This window comes from Hesperophylax consimilis, chromosome 25 (assembly GCF_061612785.1).
Source record: "Hesperophylax consimilis isolate HC1 chromosome 25, BYU_Hcon_1.0, whole genome shotgun sequence".
NCBI lineage: Eukaryota > Metazoa > Arthropoda > Insecta > Trichoptera > Limnephilidae > Hesperophylax > Hesperophylax consimilis.
Window position 1 is genome coordinate 14562192 of NC_142860.1, and position 27551 is coordinate 14589742.

A 27551-nucleotide genomic window follows, 5' to 3' on the forward strand; every position below is an offset into this window, starting at 1 on the left:
TGAATGTAATCCTGATGAACATCAGAGCTTCGGACGTGATCCATCCACTGCATCAACCGCCTTAAATGTTATCCGCCTTACTAAAAATTAACGTATAAATATGTTTATTTTTCGAAATTAAATAATAATTGCAAAACGTTATTGTTTATCATAATGAAATATGTATGTAATAGTCGTGATTTATTTCCAACTATTCATAGCTAAAAAGGGAGTTACCGGTTAGTGGCTGAGTTGACAAATGCGTCTGGTTTCCACCTAGGCGTACCGTCGTGGGTTTAATTACTCTCATAACTAATCCTCTATCATTGCACAAGCAACGTCTTTCGCTTATATTAATGGCCAGTAGGAAGAATTCAAATATTGCTAGTTTATTATTGTAACCCGGAAATGTTTACCATTCTTTAAAAAAAAATACAAAAATAATATTGGGGTGCAGTTGCAGTGTCAATTTCATTTTAATTTTTTTTCCGTTTGAATTAATGTTATTTCTAATCAATTCTGGCCTTGATTGTATATTGTGTCTTACGCTATATTGTGGTCAAATTTGAAAGGAAACAATATCTTTTGAGTGAAGATGATTTGATAATCGTGTCTCACTCTTTTGAAAGACCGAAATGTATTTTTTAAATGGCTTTAGCTATACTTTGGTAGTTGCCAAACTTTCTCTTGAAAACTCTTACCTCTTCTCCACATTAAAATATAAATTTTCTCTTCTATTCAAAAGGAACTTCAACAGATCATTAAATTTTAAAAAAAATGTGCGTATTCGTGTGGTACCTACATTACCTACGATTATATTATAAGAGAAATAATTATAGATTTTTTCTTTGTTTTACAGATAAGGACAGAAATAATAACATCCTTCTTTCGTGAAAACAACTTACACAACTTTAAAACCATCGCTTCAATGGCGTCCCAAACTGTAAAATAAATTTTCTTTTGTGCGACCAAACTTTTTTTAATACCCCCAAGGCTGTGAAAAGTGACTTACATTTATTATCAAGAAATTGTAACAAAACTAATTCAAGATGGCGATGGCCCAAAGTGCTTTGATAGTGGACTACATAGTGTTTATAATATTCATAGTTGGCAGTTCTCTATGGCCCCTTTGGAACAAAGTGAAGACACCGCAGACAAAAGAGAATTATGTGTTTGCAACTGGAGGCGGTATTTCTATGGTTGCCATGATGTTGTCTATTGCTAGAGGAACTCTTGGCGTCCGATCCTTTCTTGGTAAGTGTGATTATTTTATTCATTGTGTATAACTCTAAATAGTATAACATAAAGTCGCTATCCACGTCTGTCTGTTTGTGTGCTTAGTTCTTCTAAACTACGCAACGGATTTCGGCAGGGTTACTTTAAAAATGATTAATAAATTATTTGTTGTACTTTAACTCGAGCAATATATTGCCTAAGGGTATCAAGGTGTTCTGTTGCCTATATCCATGTATTTCGTTAATGTTTAGCTAAACCTATATTTTCCTGGGAAGTTGGGGAGGGGAAGGAGATGGGGAAGAAGATGAATGAACGGGGAAGGTGGGGGAGTATTTGGCTATCCAGATCTTGTTACCAAACATGAGTAAATCCATTTCGAGTAACGTTTAAATTCTGAATGTTGGTCTTACACCAGGGCGATGCTAAGAGTATCTTCCGCTCTGGAATGTGCCGAAATATATATTATTTTAAATGAATAAACTGGGAAATAACATAAATTCATTAAATAAAATTTTCTTGCGAGCGCCGGGATTTAAACCCACGACCTTCAGATTGCTGGTGGAGAGCCTTACCCCTCGACCACGGAGGCCTGGTCGTCATGATGAGGTAATATCAAGATAGTGGCTATTTCTGAAAATCAAGGTATTTTCGGAGTTTGCATCATTTTTACATCGATTTTAAATCTTATACCAGGGTTATTAACCATCGAATTACACGTTATAAGACTAGCCCCCTGACTAAATGTAGTTGAGATAATGTTTTTTTATGGAGAATAAGATTTTTCTTAGGCCATAGGCCCATTGTGCTTCCATCTCCCATTTTACCTCATTCCACAGTAATCCGGTCCCTTTAATGAAGTTCACCAGGGTTGTCATTGGATATGTGGTTATGTCTTCTGGTTCTACAATGTGTCCAGATATCTGAGCCTTATTCCCAACAGGGCGGGACATTGGCACCAAAGGTGAATTGGAGTCTCTTCATCCTCTTCACATTTCCTGCATCTGTCTGTGTTTTCCACTCCCAACAGTTGCATGTGTCTCCTGAGATGGCAGTGTCCCGTTAATAGTCCTACCAGTTCCCTCAGTGAGTTTCTGTCCATATTAAGTAGCAACAGATGGTTACGCCTTGAGGGCTCTCTCAACGATTGTATTTTTTTAAATAAAGGAAGCTACATTTATGCTAAACTAATTTTGAACCTCCAATGCAGAGGCATAGCATTAGTTAGTATCATGTACAAAGTAATGGATTAGTTTAAATTACAAAATGTCTTGCAAATAAAACATAACATGAAATACTGGCATTGAGAAAACAACCTGTTGGAAAAATATTGCTAATTTATTACTAATCTCTTCAAATTATTCGTATTCTTTTTAAAACGGGATTATAGGCCATTAACGAATGAATTGATAGGTATTCTGATAAACTCTTATTAAAATACTTAATGTTTTTTCATCATGTCCGAACATGTGTTCATAAAAATCCACACTTTTGCAATTCGTCATGATATGTTATTAAGACAATCGTAGGTTGATGAGCACGCATTCCGATATTATTATGAATTTACTTTACCAGGAAGCGGCTTGCAGTCCGTATTTTAACAGGGTTACCGATATTTTTAATAAGTCAGCATTACTCACTTTTCTTCGTGGGAGTGCCCAAAGGCTCCTTAACAGGGCCATACCTATTAATGATTTCATGAACTAATTTTTTTTCCGTTCTCGACTAGGTATCCTCAGAGATTCCTTGAAGTGTTTTGCCTATGTGTAGGAGATATACCTGTGTTGACTTATGACACAGGCACCTTGCAAGTCTGCGGAGTAAATAACACCAATAATATACCTTTTAAACACTAATCAATGAAAGCTTACTATGTTTATGCTTTTGACCCTCACAAGAAAATATATTCACATAAATCTATAAAATATAAAATTGATGTGTTTTTCATTGCCTCCGCATACAAACCAAGTCTGATTAAATAAGTTTCCATGGAAACTGAATGACGGAAACCAATATTATCACCTTGTATGAAAAATACAAATACTCGTCGACATGTGTGGTTTGTACGCGTCACCTGCTAAGTAAAGATTTACAAATCTCGTGAAGATGAGTCTTTACGATTCGTAGTATCAAATAGATAATTTTATTCTTATTAGCATTGCTTATTTTATAATTTATCACGTTATTATCAAACGGGGACTAATAATAAAAAATGAACAAATTGTAAATATGAGTAGGTAGTATGCTAGGGTTGGTGGTATTTGCCAAGAGACAGGGCTTTAAAATCAAAGCTACGAAGCTCAACCAAAACTAAACTAATTATTTTTTACCAACACACTTTTTGACATATTTTGGGCCGTTCTTACGACTTGTTGTTTTCTTATGTGAACGCTGCACAAGAGTCCCAACTGTCAAGATCCAGTGGAACTATGACAACCCTGATTAGGACATGTTGTGGGTCTGAAAGAGGTGGGGCAAGGAAGGAGATGGGGTAGAATAGGGTTGGAAGGTTAACGCTTTATCCGTGTTTGGTGACCAGATCGGAATAGCCGCTTATTCCCCACCTTCACCTTCCCCTCTCCACTACCTTCAGCCTCACAAGGTACCCCAATTGGTGATACCATAGTCTGACTGGCTCCAGACGGTTGGGAACATTTGAAATTTAAAAAATCTACTGCCACGATCATGATAGACCGCCCGTCATAGTTCATGATTGCTGATTTATTAAAATCTTGTTAAAAACGGGATATTTCTAATTCCTAATCAACTTTTAGTACATTTAATATATATGGAACACGTGTTCATTCACCTGCGTTTGTACTGATAGTACACAATGACGAAATGCGAAAATATAAAAGAAATATCAACACGTGTTCCGACATCGCCATAACACATTCGTCTTTTACTGATAGTTTAATAGGAAACCTGTCAATTCATTATTTAAAGGCCTGCAGTCCCGTTTTTTACCGGAATAAGATTTTTAATAAATTAGCACTATTTTATTTACATCAGTAAGTTTTCCCCTCGTAGCATTATTTTTTTGTATTTTATTCTGACGACTTCTGAATAATGTGTGTACAAAGGTACTCAACCTTTACCTTGAACTCAAAAAAAGTATATATCCGTGTAATATTCAATTTAACATCTACCTGTGAAATTAGTACTAATTGCTGTACCTATTATAACCGAAGCACGGTATGGAGTTTAAAAAATATTGATTTTAACCAGGAAGCACAGAATTAACAATGACAAATCAATATCAACCTTATTAATTAACAATATCAGCAGATATGTATCTACTTGATATTCAAATAACCAGGAAAATTAGTTTATTTTGAAAACTAAGCACTTTACGAACGGTTGTGCAAACTTTTTCATCGGGCCCCCGCATACCCAATTTCTACCGATTTATAACAAGTTTCTCGTAAAGTTTAAGTTTACTGTCGAAATCGTAGCCACGACCTATTCTGTATACCGCAGGGTCGGACAGATGTCATTGCCCAACATAGCATGACAAGAGGTATGACCTTGCTAAATGCCCTACCAGCGGATATAGATGTGTTTAATATCACTATACCATGTTTAAAAAAAAATATGTACTTGTATTGTTAGTTATAATAAAATTGTACCATAATTGGACTTACCTGTCTGTCGTACAATAAAAAAATAAAAAAATAAAAAATTCAAAAAAAATATATATGTATATATATATGTTATTTTTCAAGATAATGTCTATACATTTGTTATGCCGATAGAAAAAAATCGCAAATTAATCTTCGAAGATTATTTAAAACACTTTTTGTTCTATTATTTAATATGTTATAGGCATGAAAAAATTCACAGTGTATCTTTAAATGCAACTTAAGCATTTGACGAGATATTTTTGCTCTTTTTCAAACGAGTTGTGTTTTGTTAAATATCTTCACCATTTTCGCTAAATTATTTACGATTTTTAATATTAGTGGGCTCCCTCTAGCATTCGTACTTACATATCTCCCTTTCAAATTATCTTTGAACGCTTAGTACGCGGCGTTAACTATTTGTTTTCAATTGCAAGGTATACCACAACTATGCGTACCGCCGCCCCGGGAACCATTTATTGGATAAACAACACCTCAATGATTCGCTAATTTGGTGACTCAGCAGGGGTGCCCGGGTTCGTGGGGGTAATGTTTGTCTAATACCTGTTGCGTGGCGGGCCGGATCAAGAGAGACTGGTTGAAGGAGGCCTATTGACCTCACCGGCCGGATTCTCTCAACCCATCGCGTTGCCCAGTTAAAGCGATAGATTCATATATCCGTCACTCCTGGTCACACTGACCCCAGGTTTCTACCCCCCGTACCTTTTTCCTTCACAGAACTTTCTATCCTTCCTGTCCTTGAAAAGACCCTCCACACAGCATCATTTAAGATGATGTAGGCCCTGAGGGAAATTATTTTATTCATCGCCCTCTGTGTGGAGTTATGTAAAAAAAACACGGTGACCGGATATCTAGGCAAAACTACAATTCAACACACCTTTAAAAAGTGATATATAACTAATGAAAAATAATGAAACAAAAACTAGATAAAGTATGCTAGGTAAATACACTAGCATTTTTTATCCCTATACTTTATATCACTTTTGTAAGGTGTTTTGGATTATCATTGTATTGAGATATAATGGAACCACCAAATATCTAGTTGAATGGTCATTGTGTTGAAATTTAATGGAATAATCAAAAATATAGTTGAATTGTCATTGTGTTGAGATATAATGTAACCACCATATATCTAGTTGAATTGTCATTGTGTTGAGATATAATGTAACCACCATAAATCTAGTTGAATTGTCATTGTTTTGAGATATAATGGAACAACCAAACATCTAGTTGAATTGTCATTGTGTTGAGATATAATGTAACCACCATATATCTAGTTGAATTGTCATTGTTTTGAGATATAATGGAACAGCCAAACATCTAGTTGAATTGTCATTGTTTTAAGATATAATGGAACCACTAAATATCTAGTTGAATTGTCATTGTGTTCAGATATAATGTAACCACCCTATATCTAGTAGAATTGTCATTGTTTTGAGATATAATGGAATTACTAAATATCTAGTTGAATTGTCATTGTGTTGAGATATAATGGAACCACCAAATATCTACTTGAATTGTCATTGTGTTGAGATATAATGGAACAACCAAATATCTAGTTGAATTGTCATTGTGTTGAGATATAATGGAACAACCAAATATCTAGTTGAATTGTCACTGTGTTGAGATATAATGGAACAACCAAATATCTAGTTGAATTTTCATTGTGTTGAGATATAATGGAACCACCAAATATCTAGTTGAATTGTCATTGTGTTGAGATATAATGGAACCACCAAATATCTAGTTGAATCATTGTGTTGAGATATAATGGAACAACCAAATATCTAGTTGAATTGTTATTGTGTTGAGATATAATGGAACCACCAAATATCTAGTATAGGTGTGAGCTATTTTATTTATTTGTGATTTAAATCATAAACTATAGACCATTAGAGAATTAAATTTGTCATTATTTTAGATACTACTCTGGCCATTTTTTTTTGTTAGTTCATAATATAATAACTTACTCTCCTTCCTTTCATTTTTCACTTTGCAAAAAAAGAATGCAAATCTTTGAGGAAATTAACCCAATACCCGACTTACGCTCGAGCTACAAATTCTGCAGATAGACTCGTGGTCGAAGAAAATGCATTCTATCTAATTTTTGTACACACCGCGGACATACTTATACGCATTTCTCTGAAATTGGATGACATTAATGAATGTCAGTCCTACCCGTTCGGCATCTGGCAAGATCGGTAGCGCGGTTGACTCTGGTCCCTGGGAAGGAAGGTACATTCCCCTGCCAAACTTTTTTTATGTTTTAAAAGACATTTTAAAATAGATGTTTATGTTAAAAAAAACTTTGATTTTTTATAAATGATTTTACCGCAGCCATCCTCGGGAATTTAGTTTCTTCTGTAATCAGTAGGTAAATACATTGTTTGTAGTTGAATTGTAATCAAGAAGCTAAGCACAAATGTTTAGTTCTATTGTTTTGTTGCAACGAAATATTATCACGCCATGCCTGTGATATTGGCTATTATTTTTATCACTGATATCATAACTATAAAGTTAAAATCTTTTGTTGAAGCAGTCCACACTCTCCGATGTCAGTAAGTTAAAAGCGTTCTTTTCAATATGATGAAAAAGTTTTTCGAAAAGGTAATAAATAAAAATAGCAATGAAATCCAGTTTTGATTACTAATGTTGTTTTTCACCTGCCTCTGTGTTTCCTCCCTCCTACAACATGGGACTCTTCAAGACCCATGTTCACTCCTTCCTCTCCACAAAAAGACCGTCCACACAGCATCCCCAAAGATGACATAGTCCCTGAGGGAAATTATTTTCTTCAGGGCCTCCTGTGTGGAGTTAATATTAAAAAAAAGTGCGATGCGGAGAGCATCTACCATTGAAATAATAAATTGATTAATAAAATACACTTTGTTCGTATTAATTATTGTGAAATAACAAGCACACATATCCAGCTTGTAAAGGCGACCGTGGCTTTGTAGGAACATTACATGGAGAAAACTAAAAAAAATATTGTTAATTTATTAAAGATCTGCTCAAAGTATTCGTATTCCTGTTCAAAACGTGCCTTTAACGAATGAATGAATTGACAGATTTTCTAACAAACTATCAGTAAAACACGATGTGTTATGAGGATGTCGGAATACGTGTTCATAAAAATTCTAATATTGTCGCATTTCGTCAATATGTTTATCAGGAAAAGCGCAGCTGCACGAACACGTGAGCCGATATATTCTGAAGGGACTAATATTGTATTAGGAAATGGCTTGCCATCACGTTGTAAAAAGGATTTTAATAAATCAGCCATATCCATTTTTCTCCGTGTAGGAAGATAGTCAATTTTTTATTTATCAACTTTCAAAAAACAGTTTTTACTATTAAGTCCCGTTAAAATGATTGATATCAGTTTGTCAACGGGTTCTTTTAACAGCATATACAATTTTAACAAGTATATAAAATATACACATAATTACATTTGTACAAAAAATTCTTTCACATAACCATTTTTTCATACATATCCTTCTGTGAGTCAATTTACGCTTTTTATTGAGTTTGGTAACATGTTGTAAATTATTGGAACGAGGTATTCTAGAGTTCTTTGACCGTATTTATTCAGGTATCTGGGAACTACAAGTCCATCGTTTGCAATTAGTCTTGTATTATGAACATGTGTCACTATTTTATTATGTTCAGATTGAGATGTATGCTGACTCGCAATTTTAAGCCACAATATAGCACGAACAGATAATAAATTTACAGAATTGTATAGTAATGACGGTTCCATGATAACTCAACACAGTGACAATTCAACACACTTTTCAAAAAGTGATATAAAGTCATTGGAAACTATGAAAAAATATTTTTTTTTAACCTAACCTAACCTACTTAACCCAGTTAAAAAAGAAATTGTTTCATCACTTTCCATGACTTTATATAATTTTTTTAAGATGTGATGAAATATCATTGTGATGATTTATCCGGTCACCAGTAATGACATTGGTACGTTATGTCGTTGTTCGTATTTAGTTTTGTTTAATAATTATTTTACCAAAGAATATTGTACATTTTGGACTGAAAGAAGATTTGTTTTTGTTGAATGTCCCCATGAAATTATTCCATATCTTATTTTGGGATTCCGCCAATGACAGGTATACTATTCTATGGGTATTTGGTGGAACAAAAAACATATTAATTTTCCTGATAAATGACAGTAACAATCGATTTCCAATTTATTGGGAAAAATGCACATTTCTTACGTGTGTAATGCGCAGTATTCACCCACGGATCCGCCCTGTATTACTCAAAATTGCCCTTGAGAATTTTGACTACAAAATCCAAAATTTTACAATTTCCCTACATTTTGTGGTTTTTCCCTTTTGTAAAAAGTTTTTCCCCACTAGATTTGGTCAAATTTTTCATCACTGTAATGTGAAATGCTTGCTTTGGCGGATTTGCTCGGCGTACAGATCTGCCGAGCAGATCCGTGCGTGCATTATAATCCTATTATAGGGGTAATTATTTTGAAAGAAGTGGTGATCATTCTTATCTCGTTACAGGTTGTGATACCAGATTTGAACATTCTTTGAAAATGCCCCTTAGGACCGAAAATTCATTAAAATTACACGAATTAGTCTCACGCTTGTACGGTGATAATATTCTTATCAAAGATTTATCACCGTAGGAATGCGTGAGAAATTATTCAACAGAATAAACTCACGACTCATTAGTGATCGGTGTTTAGTTAATTTTTAAAATTCAATACGATGCATGTCATGTCCGATATACACATCTCTAAATAGTATAAAATAAAGTCGCTTTCTGCGTCTGTCTGTTAGTTCTTCTAGACTACGCAACGGATTTTGGTTGGGTTTTCACTTTTCCGGAAGGTTTATGTATATATATATATATAGTTCCTTTCTTATGAATGTAGAGTGTAGGTATGAGTAATAATAACAAATATTATAAATAGGAAGAAAGCGTGTGGAGAGATAAAATAAATTTTGTAATCAAGGTATTGTTAGATTATATGCTCACGAATTGTAATTGACTAAATAAAAGTTTTATTAGTTTAAAAATAATTTATATCACGCTAAAAAATTAATAAATTGCTTTTGTATGTTAGCAAAGAATCATGAAATATGTGTTCATTTTTCATGATTTTTCGTAGTGGGTATATTATATGTTTTGATGGTGCGTGTAATTGGTGTGTTATTTGCATTTACATAAATACAAAGACGTGTTATGTTCATACTTAACGAACAAAAATATGGTACGTCCCTGTTTCTAGATTGAAATCGAATAACGTTAAGCATATGAAAAGAATAGATACATCGAATATGTCTGTATGAATGTAATGGCTTCAAATAACATCATTCATAGATAAATGGAACGGAACGCACTAGAAAGAGATAGCTATTCAAATATTATGTGTAAGGGTGAAACAGCTATATTATTATGAACGCCCCTAGTTTCTGTACGCGTTTCTCGCGACACCAGTTCCTACGCTCGTTTGTTTGTCGAGAAGTAGATAAAAAGCGGCCCACTGACGGGCGAGCATGTCCGCGGCAAGCATGACATCACAGACGAGCGACGAACATTTTTATCCGGCGGACATGAATGTCTGCCAGATAAATCGCGTGACATCATGCCCAGTACAAACAAACAAGCGTAACAGTAGTAGAATACGACGTACGCACTGTCACTAGGTTGTCCTTTATACGCTTATGAGTTTCTGCGTTCGCTGTCTCACTTTATTTTATTTGAGCATATGAATAATTGTATTTATTGAAATTACCAGTGATTTTTGAGTACATGCAAATGGAAATAAATTCTATCAAACAGCTTGTCTGACCGACGGACTTATGTACGATACTAGACAAAGTAAATCACAAGTTTGTCCATTGGACGCTCGTTGTCTCAGTAACCTATCTTCCATTTTAATTAATCTAAGGTTATTTGCTACATTAGCATAAATATACCACTCATATTAGTGTTGTTGGCTTCTATAAGAATAACAGTTATGTTATAGACAGAGATGTGCTTTATTTCAAATAAATCCATTTCAAATGGAAATGCAAAATGCAAAATGGGTATTTTCCATTTTGCATTTTAAATGCTTTTCTAAAAACCATTTTGCATTTTAAATGCTTTTCTCAATGCATTTTCCATTTTAAATGCTTTTTGCAACATTCTTCCTACTATCTCCACTCATCTTTTTTTCATAAGGCCCAAATATCAGCCGGTCCTCAAACTCGCTATGAGAGATAATTTACATTTGTCAAGTTGCTCCCTGGTAGGAGCCCTGGCGATTGAGTGATACCATTACAAAAAATACTGATTCAAATACTGAACACGGGGCCATGACGCTGTAATATTAAATGTTAGATAGCAGTTTCTATGTTTTTATGTTGGCAACATTAGTCCCGCGCAAATTTTTTTATGGTTTCATAATCTGTAGTCGTGGTGTTTTTGGATTTACCATCATGTAATATGTTTGTTCTACATTGATGTCCATTATTAAATGACAAAATTGTTTAAAAATTCTATAATTATTTTGATTGTTTGACCTGAGAACCATTTTGCATTTTCAATGCATTTACAAATAGGTATTTTGCATTTGAAATGCTTTTCTAAAAAACATTTTGCATTTTGCATTTTCAAATGGAAAAGTTTTGACCCATTTCCATTTTGCATTTCAAATGGTTTTGGGTACCCATTTTGCACATCTCTGGTTATAAATAACAGTTTTATTAGGCTAGGTTACTAATGTAATACACACAATCCGTAGCACCATTCAGACATTTTATATTATCTACTTTGTATGTTGAATTTTCCGGTATGAATTGTGTTCTGGTGGGCAACAGTTTGAATTCTCGAATTTTTTGTGAACCCATGCACCCTTTTTTCAGCGAACATCTGCGAGGCCATAAACCACATCTCTAACATACGTATAATTGTGACAATTTACTACGGTTTCTGGATATAATTCTGTTATAAATAGATTGCACACCATTGGTAACTCTTGTGCTTTGTTAGCTGATATTTTTAATGTGAATCTATTGAAGTATGAATACTAATTAAATACTAATTTTCGCGGTGCATTTATTAATGAGGTCACAGCATAACAGATTTTTTGTTTTTGTTTCTTCTTCGTTTCTTTCATTAACTTTGTACTAATGTTTATTGTTTTTTCTTTTGTTTCGTTTACTTATATAATCTCATCATTTTTCTTTCTTTTCTTCTTTATATATTGCACTACGATTGTCGATAACTATAATCGATAAATGACACTTGTGCCGTTGATTCTAAATCTATAAAAATAAAAAATGAACCTGTGGTGTGCCAGGAAATTCCAAGCTCAATTTAATTCCAAAATCAAACGTCAAGTGTCCGCTTAATTTTTTTTTGTGTCCTATTAAATAAGTATATGATAACAATTCTTCCAGATTTCGGTAGTTTATACAACTGTTGTTACTAATTATATTATTTTGTACAAGAAACCTGTAAATAAATAATGCTACAAATATAATTATTCATTATGACATAAAAATTTTGACATTTCTTACGAAGTTAATTTTCATCACTTTTCTTGGCTGAAATATTATAAAAATTACATAAAAATAATGTAGATAAAAATATCTTTCTGATGATACCTCAAATCTATTATTTCCACAATCAATTTATATCAAAAATAATGAAAGAAGACGCTTTGACACTAAAAACGCGGCAAATATTTCGTTGGCATTCCACAGAAAAATTCTTTGTAAAAAATCTGAAAAGCTAGAAGTCATTCCGGTATTTGCTGCGTAAAGAACGAAAATAGCCCAAGCGATTGTGACCTTGTTCTTCATACAAATTCCTTATACATAAGGGTCAAAATCGCACATAATTTTTTTTTTTAAATTCGTAGATAATGTGCAGCACTCACATATGCGGTCCCGGCATATGACAATGTTCAAAATCTTAAATCTCCGAAAGTTTTTCGCCGACTGCTCTGAAATTTTGACAAAACTTTGCATTTGAATACTCGTGTGTTTATATACAAATATTGTACAAATGTCTCCTGTGACAGGTAAAAATAGTTTTTTTTAAAAGAGCGCCAACTGTTGGACGTAAAAGCAATATGCGCTATTGTTTCTCTATCTGCACAGGCAGACTGAGCCACAGCAACGCGTGACGGGGTAAAGCTATTAAATAAATAAATTTTAGAAATTTGCGATCATTCAAAGAGGTAGCTGCCAATATTATGGGAAAAATTAGTTTCGAGATAATATTGTTAATTCTGAATTTGAAATATGAGAGCGACAAATAATATGACGTTTAATAACCAGGTCCCAATGGTCGAGTGGTTAAGAAGCTGCCCCGATAAGACAAAAGATCTTGGGTTCGATTTCTAGTTGTGACCTTTATCTCTTTTTTTGTGTCTTGTTCTGTTTCATGTTTCGTTTAGATTTGTGTAATGTATGGTAAAAAGTTGGGTATTCAAACGATAGATGGCACTAGTCATAAAGCTTACTCCAGAGTCCGACAGATGTCGCTAGTGTGTAGCAATTGCCTGTGGAGTATCCTTGTCAGACTTCAAGCTAGTAGAAACAGAGAATTACCAACCCTCGGGTAGTGAACAGTATAGCTAAATCCAGACTTAATTTATTGTAACGTAAATACACGCAATTAAGAGTAAAGAACTTTTTACTTAATCCATAGTTCCCAACACACACTAAATCTGCTAGTAAGCAGAGATATAACAATTTGTTAGCATGATCTTCTTCTTCTATAAAATAATTATTTATTTATCTTTCAGGCTTTCCATCAGAGCTGTTTTACCGCGGCAGTGCCATGTGGGAGACCCTATACGGCATGATCTGCGCCTACCCCATTGTGTCCCTGGTCTTTGTGCCCATCTACTACTCGCTGGGCATCACATCCGTCTACCAGTACCTCGACCTCCGCTTCAAGTCCCGAGCGGTGCGCTGCTTAGCGTCAGCCACCTACATCTGGCGTCAAGTGCTCAATCTTGGCGTGACGATCTTCACACCGTGCGTCGCGCTGAACACTGTCATAGGTCTACCTTATTGGGCGTCCATTTTAGGGATCACGGCCATCAGCATTCTGTTTACGATATTTGTAAGTACCTGCCTATAAACCCTTTGTTTCATCCTTATATAGATAGATATCTATGGTTTTGGATGATATCTAAGATGTCTATGGTTTTACATATACCTGGAAACAGTTGATTTATGCCTGGAACTCCGCTGCAAGTTCCTTACGGTGCGCTGCACCTGGTGGAAATTGGTCAATTATGCGCTTAACACAATAATTAGACCATTTTGGCCATTACAGCTATGACGACTTTCGTGGTCGAGGGGTGAGACTCTCGACTAGCAAGCTGGAGGTCGCGGGCTTAAATCCCGGTGTGCATTAGTAAATTTTATTTGATTAATTTGTTTTATTTCACAATTTACTCAAAATATGGTATATTTGCGGCACGTCCCAGAGTAAAGGATACTCTCAGTATCGTCATGGTGTAAGACCACCATTCAGAATTCGAAACGTTGCTTGAATGGCTTTGGCCATTTTTGTTGCCAGATCTGAATAGCTAGGTTCTTCCCCACCTTCCTCTTCCCGATTGGGGATGCCATTTCACAGTTGGGAACAGTTAGGACTCTGGTGCCGGTTCACATTTTTAAACATATTCATATTAAACATTCACACAATATTTGTAAGTAAGTACTGACTTTATGTGTATTATGTGCCAAAACTGCTCTCCTACATCTCATCCATAATAATCTTCATATTACAAATCAACCAAAAGCCATAATAAAAACCAGATTATCAACAAATAAAACACTGAACATTCCGATAACACACACCACACACGGACAAAGACACTTTCAATACTAACTTTCTCAAAAAACATATCGTAGCCTGGATAAAAAATCAAGATATTCACTTTATTCAAAAGATTATAATTCCAAACCAAACAACCAAAATATAATAAGTAAAATTAAATATTATACACGTTCTTCAAGAATTATCCAAAAATACATACACTCACATATAAATGTGTGTTTTCATGTTTAAATATATGTCTGCGAAAAAAAAAAAAAACTTTCTACTACAACACATAAATACCTGTCACACTTAATCACAAACACGTTAACACCTCAGCACAGGTTCTCCTAGTGAGGTGTTCACGTAACATACAATATCACCCACACACAGTTTTACCTATATCAACCTATGTTCTTTATTTTTTATACCTTTTTTCTGTACTTTTTTCTATGTACCACAATATAAACCACTGTAATCATTTGTAAAATGTGTATTCAAGAATAGACATAAATAAATTATCTTTTTGTGTATGATCGGAATGAACATCTGCGAGTCAGAAGTTGCACATTTCATCAGTCTGATTCGAGGAAGGTTCGAAAATACGACTTCCATGGAGAGCATTAATATCTCTGTTCCCGAAGGTTATCTCCGTCCTCCATCACCAAGACTAACATGCCAATGGTCATATTGCCGGTGGGGAGGGATATCTTTTTGCCTATGGCAGACCCTGCACGGGCGCCTTTGGAGCAGTCTGCTCCAGGCGCTGAATCGCTAAAGCGCCGAATTGTTAAGGTGCCGAATTTTTAAAGCGCCTAACACCTAAAACTTGTGCGTCGACAGGGTGCGGCGGATTAAAAAAATATTTAAAAAAAATTATTTGGTGTTTATTTTTACATCCAAACAGGAGGCCGTGAGGAAAATAATTTGCCTCAAGACCTATGTCATTTTTGGTGATGCTGTGTGGAGGGTCTTTTTAAGTAAATGAAGGAGATGAAATTCTGAGAAGAAAAAGAGTATCAGGGGTGGGTGCGAATCTTGGAATCAGTGTGTCCAGGAATGACGGACGCATGACTGCATCTCTCGCACTGTGGTGCAAGGCGATAGGTCGAGAGAGTCCTGCTGGAGATGTCAAAAGTCTCAGCCATGCAGTCGGCGGGCAGAAGCATCCACCGCCAAGACCTAGACAAACCTCACCCCATGAACCTGGGCACCCCTGCTAAGACACCAAACATAGCGAACCACTTTAAGTGACCTATGGCAGATGGGTTGGTTATCCAATTAATGGTTACCGGGGTGGCGGTACACATACCCGCCTCTCAAATCGCTTTAAATTGTTAACTGCTGCTGTCAAATGACGTCACTATTTTCTACTTTTTCCTCGAGTGATTTTCAATGAATCACTCGAGGCAATAATGCCTTCATATATCATTTACATTTACTACACATGATTGATAATAATTGCCTAAACTTGTCTAGAACCAGAATTCTGTGTTGGTAATCATTATTTGATGTTGGCTCTAATTCGACGTACAAACACATTTTAATGTATCAACATTATAGTTGTGAGATTCTTTGCCTATTTATTTGAACAAAACAAACTTGAATATGGTAACCAAGTAACCATGTTGTGAAAACTAATGTCAATATTACCTTAAAAGCGTAATTTATTTCATTGATTGAAATCGTATCCATTTTTATCATGGGGTCTAGCACAGTGAAATCGATAACTTTATAATGTCGGTCGATAGGCGTAACTACCGATGATTTTATTTCGATCCATAAAGCCCTATTTCAAATAAAAACTTATCTAGCACAGTGAAATCGATAACTCTATAATGTCGGTCGATAGGCGTAACTACCGATGATTTTATTCCGATCCATAAAGCCCTACCTATTTCAAAGAAAAACTTATCTAGCACAGTGAAATCGATAACTTTATATCCATAGGCGTAACTACCGATGATTTTATACCGATATATAAAGATAATTTAAAAATTTAAATGGAGTTTCACAAATCAAACATGATAAATACACATTCCTTCGATTATTTTACAATATCTTGGCTTCATGCGAAATTAAAAAATAAAGTCAGAGTACCTATTCAAAAACTAAAATATTTCATTTATACAGTTTGACACACTTAACTTTTCTGTCGGGGTCGTCACTACTGTAGATATTTTTAATACGGAAAAACAGCATATTATTTTAACTATGCTTAGATTTAGACTTACCGAATTCGATACTTCGTTTGTGTGAAAGCACTAAGAAATAATATGTGAATAAAAATAGTTCATTTGTTCGTTAGTTCCACGTTTGACCGCCTGTGAAATTGAGTATATATCGACATTATGTCAAACTGTAGATGGTATACTATATTGTACACAGTTAAAAAAAGAACTTTTTTCCTATTTGTTTGGCAACTTTTGGAATCTATGGTCCTATGTTTTGTACCGACTCATGTTAAAAGCCATAAAACTGATATTAACCCCCTAGTGACCGATTTTTCACATTTGACTTTAAAAAATCTAATCTTGGACTAGATTTATTCAAAAACAAAAGCCAAAAAGTTGTACCTAAAATCGACTTGAAATGTGGTGTAGATTCACCACTCTCCCGCTTGTTGTACTACAAGTTTCCGAACACGTTGTATAATGAACACATCTAACTCAGTGAAAATAATTTTAAAAAAAACATATGGCGGTATTATGTCCTCTGAAGTTTAAAATCATCCTCAATAACAAATTTGTTTTTATTACTGTATGACAGATCAATTATCCATTTACCGTAAAAGATTTCTTATTTTAACATTCTTAAAATTTGAGAAGATAGGTATATAAAAAAGTTTTAAGGTTATTTTAAGAGTAATTTTACATATCTATTGTTTTAGAAATTTAATTGATCGAGCACTGTCTGCTCTGCCATGTGGTATCCATTATTATTATATATTCTATTATTTCCAGGGAGGCTTAAAAGCAGCCATCAAAGCCGACGTCATTCAAGGAGTGACCATGATCCTGATCAGTATAGCCATCTTGGCTCAGTGCTGCATTGAAGTAGGAGGCATCAGTCCCATTGTCACCATCCCGGCTGAGCGAGACAGGCTGAAGTTCTTTGAGTAGGTTTACATAATATGTTTTTGGAAAGGAAGGAGAGGATGTTCCGGAAAGGAAAAAGGTATAAAGGACGTATGACCGCTGCTGTGAAAGACGATGTCTCTCTCAGACTCTCCATATCTGGCCTGCCACGCAGCTGGTGGGCTTATGCATTCGTCACCAAGTCTGACCTGGACAAACCTCACCCTATGGACCAGGTCACCCCTGTTAGCTCATCAAACGTATCGAACCACTTGAGGTGACCTGCATAGAGGTGTTATCCAATAAATGGTTCCTGGTGTGGCAGTACCTATACCGCCTCCCAAATTAATTAGATTTCAGCTCCCGGTGGTTATTATCAGCAATCAAAATTGAGAGCACAAGATGACATCAACCAAAGTGATTCCACTGTACCATACATTTGTTATTTTCACCACAAGCCTTTGAAAGCCAATCTCCCGCTATTTGCCTTCAGTTTATTGTGTCCAAAGGAGCAGTGTTCATCTTCCCATTGTACATTTACCTGCCTCCCATTATTCCTTGGTCCTGCATGCTTATCACATAGAATCCTCTTCGGTGGTAGGCTTTCTTTCATCCTAGTTTCGTTTCCTGCATAGTGAAGTCGTCCAAATTTGATTAATCCCGCTATCGACAACTCCTCTATCAATTGTTATAGTCACCATTGGATCATCTACTAATTTTTGTCAAATTTCAGTTTCAAATGGGATCTGACAGTGCGAGTGGACACAATGTCGGCCTGGCTGGGACAGATGTTCATGTCTCTCTCTTTGTACGGCTGCCAGCAGAACTTCGTGCAAAGATACTGCAGCATGAAGTCACAAAAGAGAGTTAGGAAGTAAGCATGTTGTGGTTATATATTAGCTATAAATGACACATGCCAATTCATCCATTCATTTATTCATCTATAAAATATTTGTTGATATGACACATAAAATGTATCAAACTGCCAGCAAGCAAGCATATGGGTTTTATTGCTTATTCATCAAACTGCGTTCGGAATTTAAAACAATTTACATATTGGAACTTCGCCGAAAATCAATTATTATTATTTAGTTAAGGCTTGGTTACAGTGCGATCCAGCATGCTTGTTAGCTATGCGAGTTACTGCAGTGCAGCTACTTGCACCGTGCGACTGCATAATACGAGTATTATTACCTGTGCGAGTCAGTCAATAGCTTGCATTCATGGTATTATAATATTTTTTGTTTTCAAGGCAGCAACTCGCACAATTTTGGAAAGGCCAGTAGGTCATACGCTCGGGCCCGCGTGTTTTAGTTTGTTTCGGTAGTCAAAATGCAGAGATGTGCAAAATGGGTACACAAAACCATTTGAAATGCAAAATGGAAATGGGTCAAAACTTTTCCATTTGAAAATGCAAAATGCAAAATGGTTTTTAGAAAAGCATTTCAAATGCAAAATGCAAAATACCATAGACATATGAATATTAGTAGACCTGCCCTAAGTGATTAAAAGCGTATTATCCCCACTCCCCATACCGGTTCCATTGGAGCCGGCTGTGCTCGCGTATGGCCTCAAGTGAAATTTGAAAACGTGACGTCATCATTCTTGTGCGAACTATGGTTTAGGCATCATCGGTTCATTTTACGAAATAACACGGCAAAATGTTGACCTAATGCTATGAAAACTTGTAAAAATAGATGTGAAAAAGAGAATAAACCCGATTGTCGTATTACATTCCATATATAAGCATTATTTTACTTTATTTTAAGCATATTCACATTGTATAATATGGATCAGTTGTAGAAACATGTCTGGACGCGAAACACAAAGCTGGTTGGTTGCTGGGAAGTAAATTATGAACATTTATAAAAGTGTCTTAACTAAATACTTAAACGAAATATTCGACTCTGAAAATAGAACCGAATTTTTTTGCCGAATTTGGACTTCGCAAATTTGTTAATAACGTGGTGAGTAATTTTCGCTCCCATGTAAAAATGTCTATTCATTCAAAAGCAGATTTTACTTTTACGAAGTAAATGGTGATATTATAATGCGAGATGCCTATTTATTGTCAGATTGATTTATTGACGAATCACAGTCAGCTTCACCCCCTTCGTTCTTCAACAGTTGATTTTACCCCTCGCCATTATCTTCTCGTCTATTAATTCCTATGTCTGTGCAAAATACTTATTTTCAAAATGCATTGAAAATGCAAAATGGTTTCTCAATTAAAATAATTATAGAATTTTTAAACAATTTTGTCATCAATGGACATCAATGTAGAACATATTACATGATGGTAAATCCAAAAACACCACGACTACAGATTATGAAACCACAAAAAATTTCCGTGGGACTAATGTTGCCAACGTAAAAACATAGAAACTGCTATCTAACATTTAATATTACAGCGTCATGGCCATGTTCAGTATTTGAATCAGTATTTTTTGTAATGGTATCACTCAATTGCCAGGGCTCCTACCAGGGAGCAACTTGGACAAATGTAAATTATCTCTCATAGCGAGGTTGAGGACCGACTGATATTTGGGGCTTATGAAAAAAAGATGAGTGGAGAAAGTAGGAAGAATGTTGCAAAAAGCATTTAAAATGGAAAATGCATTGAGAAAAGCATTAAAAATGCAAAATGCAAAATGGTTTTTAGAAAAGCATTTAAAATGCAAAATGGAAAATACCCATTTTGCATTTCCATTTGAAATGGATTTATTTGAAATAAAGCACATCTCGGTCAAAATGTCTGCAGTCTCGGGCAGAAGTTACTTGCCTGTGTTATGGCAGCTAATCTCATTGTGTGACCGGTCTGACCGAGTATACAATGACAGGTTAAATAGATGTCTACTGTCAGGTCAGCAGCTTGCAGCCCATTACTTTAGTAAAACTTGCATGTTTCAACTGACCCAGTATCTTATTATACACACTTTTGGGTCATTATTTGAAGTTTCATGTAGGCAATCTTTTAAATAAATTATTATTAATCAATACATATTTCTGATTATTCCTGTACGCTAATATCAACACTAGAGACATCTAGCGTCTGAAACCTAATGCTTATCTTAACTGAAGCAAAAATAACAACAGATTTTTCATTATTTAAATCATTACATAAATAAAACTACCATTTCATCGTCTCCTACCCCTTTAAACATTTTTATTTTTTATTTTTTTTTATTTATTTATTATTTAACATTATAAATGATAACAATATGCAGACTTATAAATAATTTGTTCATTATTATTCTATTTCTCCATAAGTTGAGCTCCAGGAGCTCGTGTTTATGGGAGGAGTCTTTACATTTAATTCTAATGATTTTTTAAACAATAATCAAAAACTTTTGAAATAAATACAAACATAATACTAACATAGGTACACAAATTAGAAAATTGTTTTTTTAAAGATAATTAAAATAATTCATCTTTTTACAGATTAAGTAAGCGTGAGGAAATTAAGGGTACAATATATCAAGAAAAATTTAGAAAAGTAGTTTTTTTTAAAGACAATCAAATTAATATATATTTTTTACAGATTGAGTAAGTGTGAGAAAATTAGGGGTACAATATAACATTATCCAATTTTAGGGACTTAATTAACTTTTTGAATTGTTCATAATTCACAGTTTCGGTTACACTAATTTTATTTTATATTATTTTACATACTTTAACTTCACAAAATATCCAATTTGGGTGACACATAGCCTAGCAGTTGGAACCCTTGTGCGGTATACACATAAAAAAAATTTAAAAAAACTAAACAATGTCACTTTTATTTCCAGCACCTTGACGCTCATAATCCCCGTAATAACGGTACTGTTCAGCCTCTCGTGGGTGTGTGGAATGGGCATATTCGCCACTTACGCTGACTGCGACCCACTGACCAGTGGCTACACCAAGAAGATGGATGAAATCATGCCGTTCTTTGTGGAAGACAAGTTCACTTACCTGCCCGGCCTGATGGGACTGTTTTTGGGCAGTCTCTTTAATGGAGCATTGAGGTAAATATAGTTTCATGTAACAATAGTTGAAGTCCTTCGCGTTGCCCGGGATTTACATTATACATTACATTGTGTCAACAACAAAATGTTTCTTATTTTTCTTTCTAGTCTCTCAGTGTCAAACCTTAACTCCCTTGCCACCGTGACCTACGAAGACTTCCTCTCCCAGTCTCCAGCCTTCAGCAACCTGAAGGATCGCCACCAGCTGGTGATGATAAAGATAGTCGGTGCCATCTATGGGGTCATCATCATGGGTGTCAGCTTCGGAGTGGGTCTTCTGTCAGGAGTCATTGAGAGCAGTATGCTGATGACTTCTGCCACATCTGGACCTTTACTGGGAGTATTCTTACTGGCAATGCTGGTACCTTGTGCAAACAAAAAGGTAAAAAGTTATAACTATTTGACATGTGGGGGTTCTTCATAGTGGGATAATGGGGTCCATCCCCACCAGATTTTCCCAAAACCTACTTAAAGAGAAAAATGTTGAAATTTTGTCTTCATAAAAATGAATAAATTCCTTAAACATAAAAGAAATTAGCATTTGAAGAAATATAATATAAAAAATTATTTCACATTTTTTCAAGCTCTAAATTAAAACAGTTTCTACGGAGGAACTGACTTCCGCTCCGCAGCCTTCCTTGTAGTTTACTAAAGCATACATTCAAAATAACACAATAATACAAAACCCAAAACTTGATCTCAGGACACTGAAGCCGATGAGCATTGGCCATACCCAGAGCGTACAGCGCATTCACCGAGCTTTTTCATGCTCACTTGTATATGAATATCTAACCGTCTTACTCATAATAGATAATAGCACGTTAGTAGAAAACATTACACATAAACGTAATGCGTATACTGACCATAATACCGCAGTATTAGTGGCTGACAGATTTTTAAACTGCCCGACACCCAGGATTGGGGACGTATTACTATGGTATTAAGACCATAAAGGTATTGAGGGCAATGAACGGGCTGACGAACTAGCAAGAAAAGGGGCGAAAGTACCACTTGTAGGATCCGAGCCGGCCGTAAGAGTAGCAGCTTGCCACACAAAATTACATATTGATAGGTGAGTCAAATCCCAGCACTGCAAAGAATGGGAGAGGGCACCTGGAATGAGACAATCCAAAGTACTCATAAAAGGACCAGACCCTAGACGAACAAAGAAACTACTCGATATGGACAGAAACTCACTGAGGGAACTGGTAGGACTACTAACGGGACACTGCCATCTCAGGAGACACTTTCAGATATTGGGAGTGGAAAACACCAATAGATGCAGGAAATGTGAAGAGGATGAAGAGACTCCAATTCACCTATGGTGCCAATGTCCTGCCCTGGTGGGAACTAAGCTCAGATACTTGGGGAGACATGCAGTAGAACCAGAAGACATAGACACATACCCAAAGACAACCCTGGTGAACTTTATTAAAGGGACTGGGTTGTAGTTAAAGGATTGAGGTAAAATGGGAGATAGCACAATGAGCCTATGGCCTAAGTGCTCACAGGAACTAAGTGTAAACCGTCTCCGCCCTTAAAAAAAAAAAGTGTTATTAAGACGGAAAAATCTTGTTGATTTGACAAATATCGATCGGTCGCGAAATGAAAATGTAGAAAAGTAGTAGTACCCATTGGCAGCACTATTAGATGAATATTTTAAATCGAAGCAACGTGAAGTTAGTTTTTGAGAATTGAGAAAAATTTTGAGTAAAAAAATGTTGAATGAATATTATTATGAGTAAATATTTACACCATTTCACCGTATAGCTATACCAGCGCTGCGGTGGCGTATTAGGGAATCTTTATAAGCAAGTAAGTTCTGTCCTAAAACAGGTAATCTCCTAGTTGGACAGCCAAAGATCACTGTAATATGTAATATGTCATGTTTTTTTTAAAAATTAATAAATAATAAAATAATAAAAGATGATAGAGTTTGGGGACAGTCTTTAATGTTTTAAAGTCCCCCTGCCTAAAATTGGACAGTTTGCTAGTTTCGGGCGGGAATTATAATTCTGTATTATAAATTGGTATAAATCTATAGAGATTTAAAAAAAAGTTATTTTGTGTTTAGACAGCTGATTAGGTGCATAACTTATCCGTGATCATTTTTGTTTGAGAAATTATATACATATATTCTTCGGGTAGTGATATTTTAGTACACATTAAAAAATTCGGCCCTCACCATCGAAAAAGTGCTCGAGCCGCCACTGCTATTTGATAATTTATCCCTCAATTCTTATGGTGTTTTACTCAGCATGAGGAATCCATTGTTGCTCTACTTAGCTTCATATTCAACACCATTCGCATTGATCAGGACTAATAATTCAAAGTATGACTTCCAGGTAAGCTGAGTGTCGTTATCTCATGCGGTCATCATATTATCATAAAAGATGGATAGTAAAATGAATTATACCGAGTACTAGATACTTGTTGTGCCTGTGTACGAATCTCCACGCAGATGTATGACGGTAGTCACCACGATACTTGAATTATCGACTATCGAATATTTGCGTATCCTAGTGAAAGAAGGGCCTTAGAGTGCCGATCTATCGCTGCATCTAGACTGCTCTAAATACCCCCTAACGCAGATCTGTCACCTGTATTTGATGTATCATTTAAAGTACAATAATAGAGGAAACACAGTAATTTGTGAAACATTCTGTAAGGCCTAGTTTTTTTGCAGAAATTCAAATGTAACATTTGTTATCAAATGGCTATTCAGCGCTATTTTGTTGTTTGACATTTGATAGGTCCCCGTTAAACTAAGATTCTAGGTGTATTTCAGCTTTCTATCAAATTGTAATAATCTGACAAGCATGATATTGTCCTCTTCTGCTGATCACAATTTATTCAAAAACTGAAACAGACTTAGGACGGGTTGTTTCGGAGCATTTGAATGTTAAATTTCTTCAAATTTCAAAGTTAATTTTATAGTTCAGTGAAAGATTTCTTTAAGTTCTGTTATTATTTCAGTTCTGTCAAGCAACTAGTCTATGATGATATAATAACAGAACTTGAATAGGATTTTCACAGAACCCGGAAATGAACGTTGAAATTTGATGAATTCTTCAAATTCTCCGAAACAACCCATCCTTAGAAGGAAACCTTTCAATTGTAAAAACAAAGGACAAAATGGCCTGAATGGCCAATTGATTGATGCATGTGAATTTCTGCGAACTAGCTTGACCTTCGTTTTTTTAAGCTGCAAAATGTGTGATACTGAAATGGTTATTTGAAATGGGAACATATTGTAAAATATTTACCTTTTATCTGTTGTTTCCAGGGAGCCATAGTAGGCATGATCCTCTCCCACATAGTGACCATATGGGTGACAGTCGGCCACCTGATGTATGACACGAAGGACGTGAAGCTGTTGCCCCTGTCCACCGCGGGTTGCACCAACGAGACCTTCTCCCCGCACATCATGAAGCCGCGCCAGCAGTGGCCGCTGCCCTCCTTGCCGCTGGAGGTCAACCTGAACACCACCCACTTCCTGGAGCACTTCAACCATCTGAATGTAACGGCAGAACCAGCAGTGGACACGTATGTTTCAAATATTAATTTTTAAATGTAATATATCATCACAGAAAAGCAATACTTACCGCCAAAAACCTTATTTTATATTGAAGTAAAATTCAAATGAAATTACAAAAAGATGATTTAAAAAAAATAACAATATTTATAATACAGAGTCAATCACAGGAATGGCATGGTTTTAAAATAAGATGTACTCGGTCAGTTTTGTAGAGATAAGCATAGAGATTAACTATGAACATACTTGTATACTTTTAAAAATACATTTCGCAGTCAGTGGTAAGATATAAAAATATTACAAAAAGTTTATCACAAAAATTGTTTATTATCCACTCGAGTGATTTTCGACATATTATGCCGAGTTTGCAAATTATCTTTAGTGATTTCAATTAATCTTCCTTATGTCTTCCTTAATATCTTCCTTGGACTTCTTTAATTTTTTCTTCTACACATTTCTAACAATCCTTTATTTTTTCTCTTTCAGAAATCCCTTCAAGCCATTCTACATGATGACCTACATGTACTACGCCCTCTTGGGCACATTCATCACGGTCTTCTTTGGCGTCGTAATCAGTCTAATTTGGCCCGCTACCGAGGATGAAATTTACGATGAAAATCTTCTCCATCCCTTCATCCTGAGGATGAGCAGAAAGTTCCCTGGCAAACCCAGAAAATACCTGACAAGAGAAAGCAACATTTCCGCAACTCTGACGAAAGAAACCAGTCAAAAAGATGGAAAAGAAGTCGATAACCCAGCGTTTGAGTTGCACGACACGATAGACAAGCACAAAGTTGAAGTTGAGATATCGAAGCATAACGGAGATATTTCAAAGATTAGAAATTCAGATCCTGGAAAACACGATGAAATCCAGTCTGTCAGTCGCCATTTTGAAAACTACGACAAGAAAACAACGGCCATCAAAAGAAATACTTCAAAAGCCCCGCACTTGCAAACCTTCAGAAATTTGACAGATGAAGAAATCAACACAGGACAAGTGACCAAGTTTTGATGACGTACTGAAATAAAGTGCAACTTCTGTTTTGAATTGTGAACAAATTATTAATTCCATTCGGATTAAGTGACAATTTCATTAATTTCTTTGATTAATAAGTGACATTTTTGTTAGGTTCTTTCAAAATGGCAACATTGTTGAAAGATTCTTTGACGAACAAGTAACATTGTTAGATTCTTGAATAGGTGACAATGTCATATTAGATTCCTTGACGAAAAAGTTCCAAGGTAATTGTTATTACTTAAGTATGACATATATTATCTTGCGTGATCTGCGTTGTGCAAAAGTGTACTTAAGTTACCTAATAGGAGAAGCAATTTCTATATTTTTAAACTATATTTACATATTGACTTCTTACCATGCAAATGTTTGAGCAAACGGAGATTTGAATCTACAAGATATTATAATGCTTGATATTTTGGTTAACAATTTTTAAAGCCGTAATACTGTTACACCTGTACAATTATTTTATAAATTTATTAATTATTTTATAAATGGATAATTATTTTATAATTAATGTGTAAAAGCCTCAAATTTCCTTATAAATATATGTAGTTGCCTTTTAATGTTTACGCTTCCTGCCAGATGTAATTAAGTATTATCATTCCAGTAGTATAATGATTTTAATCACTTATCTAATTTTGTAGGTTTGACAGTAGAAAGTTATTATTTATATATGTATGATTGAATTTAATACAAAATTGAACAAATTATTCTGATTTCACAGGACATTGACAAATTGCTTGTAAATGAGCTAAAAGAAACAATATTTATTATGCCATGTTTTGTAAGTTTCAGCTGTTTTTGTATTAATGTCGCCAGGTCCGGTCCTGTAAAGGCGCAATAGGGAACTCCAGTCCATTTTATTAAATTTTTTATCAATAATGACCTTCTAAAATAAATACCAGTATATATTTTATTGCTGTAGTTAGTCTTAATAGTTAAAATAATTTCCACAGTTTTAATTTATCAGGTCTCCCAAAATCGCACCAAATCTATGGACGTGCCTTTCAAGCAGCGCTCTATTTTGTATGGGAGTTGAGAGGTCTTTTATTCTTGAGATCATCTGTTTTTTAACATTGAAGAATGCTAGGTAAAATGTTAACACCTTGTAGTGTTATTGTATTAAACCAAAGTGAAAAATACACCCATGACCGCACGTGATGAACAATTTTCCGGTGTTTTTAATACCTGCATTACTACGAAAGGAAAATACATTATAGACCATAGATATATTATTCACGAAGACTGGTTGTATTG

General features: G+C 35.1%; 1 protein-coding gene across 1 annotated transcript; it reads left to right on the forward strand.

Annotated features, from left to right (window-relative positions):
• Positions 1-845: 845 nt before the first annotated feature.
• Positions 846-27036, forward strand: LOC149411569 (sodium-coupled monocarboxylate transporter 1-like). Its single transcript, XM_089646751.1, has 8 exons — positions 846-1233; positions 13630-13952; positions 17621-17775; positions 18468-18608; positions 21523-21741; positions 21850-22123; positions 25028-25287; positions 25763-27036. The coding sequence occupies exons 1-8, from the start codon at positions 1029-1031 to the stop codon at positions 26286-26288; spliced, it is 2103 nt and encodes a 700-aa protein (XP_089502877.1). The 5' UTR covers positions 846-1028; the 3' UTR covers positions 26289-27036.
• Positions 27037-27551: the final 515 nt, after the last annotated feature.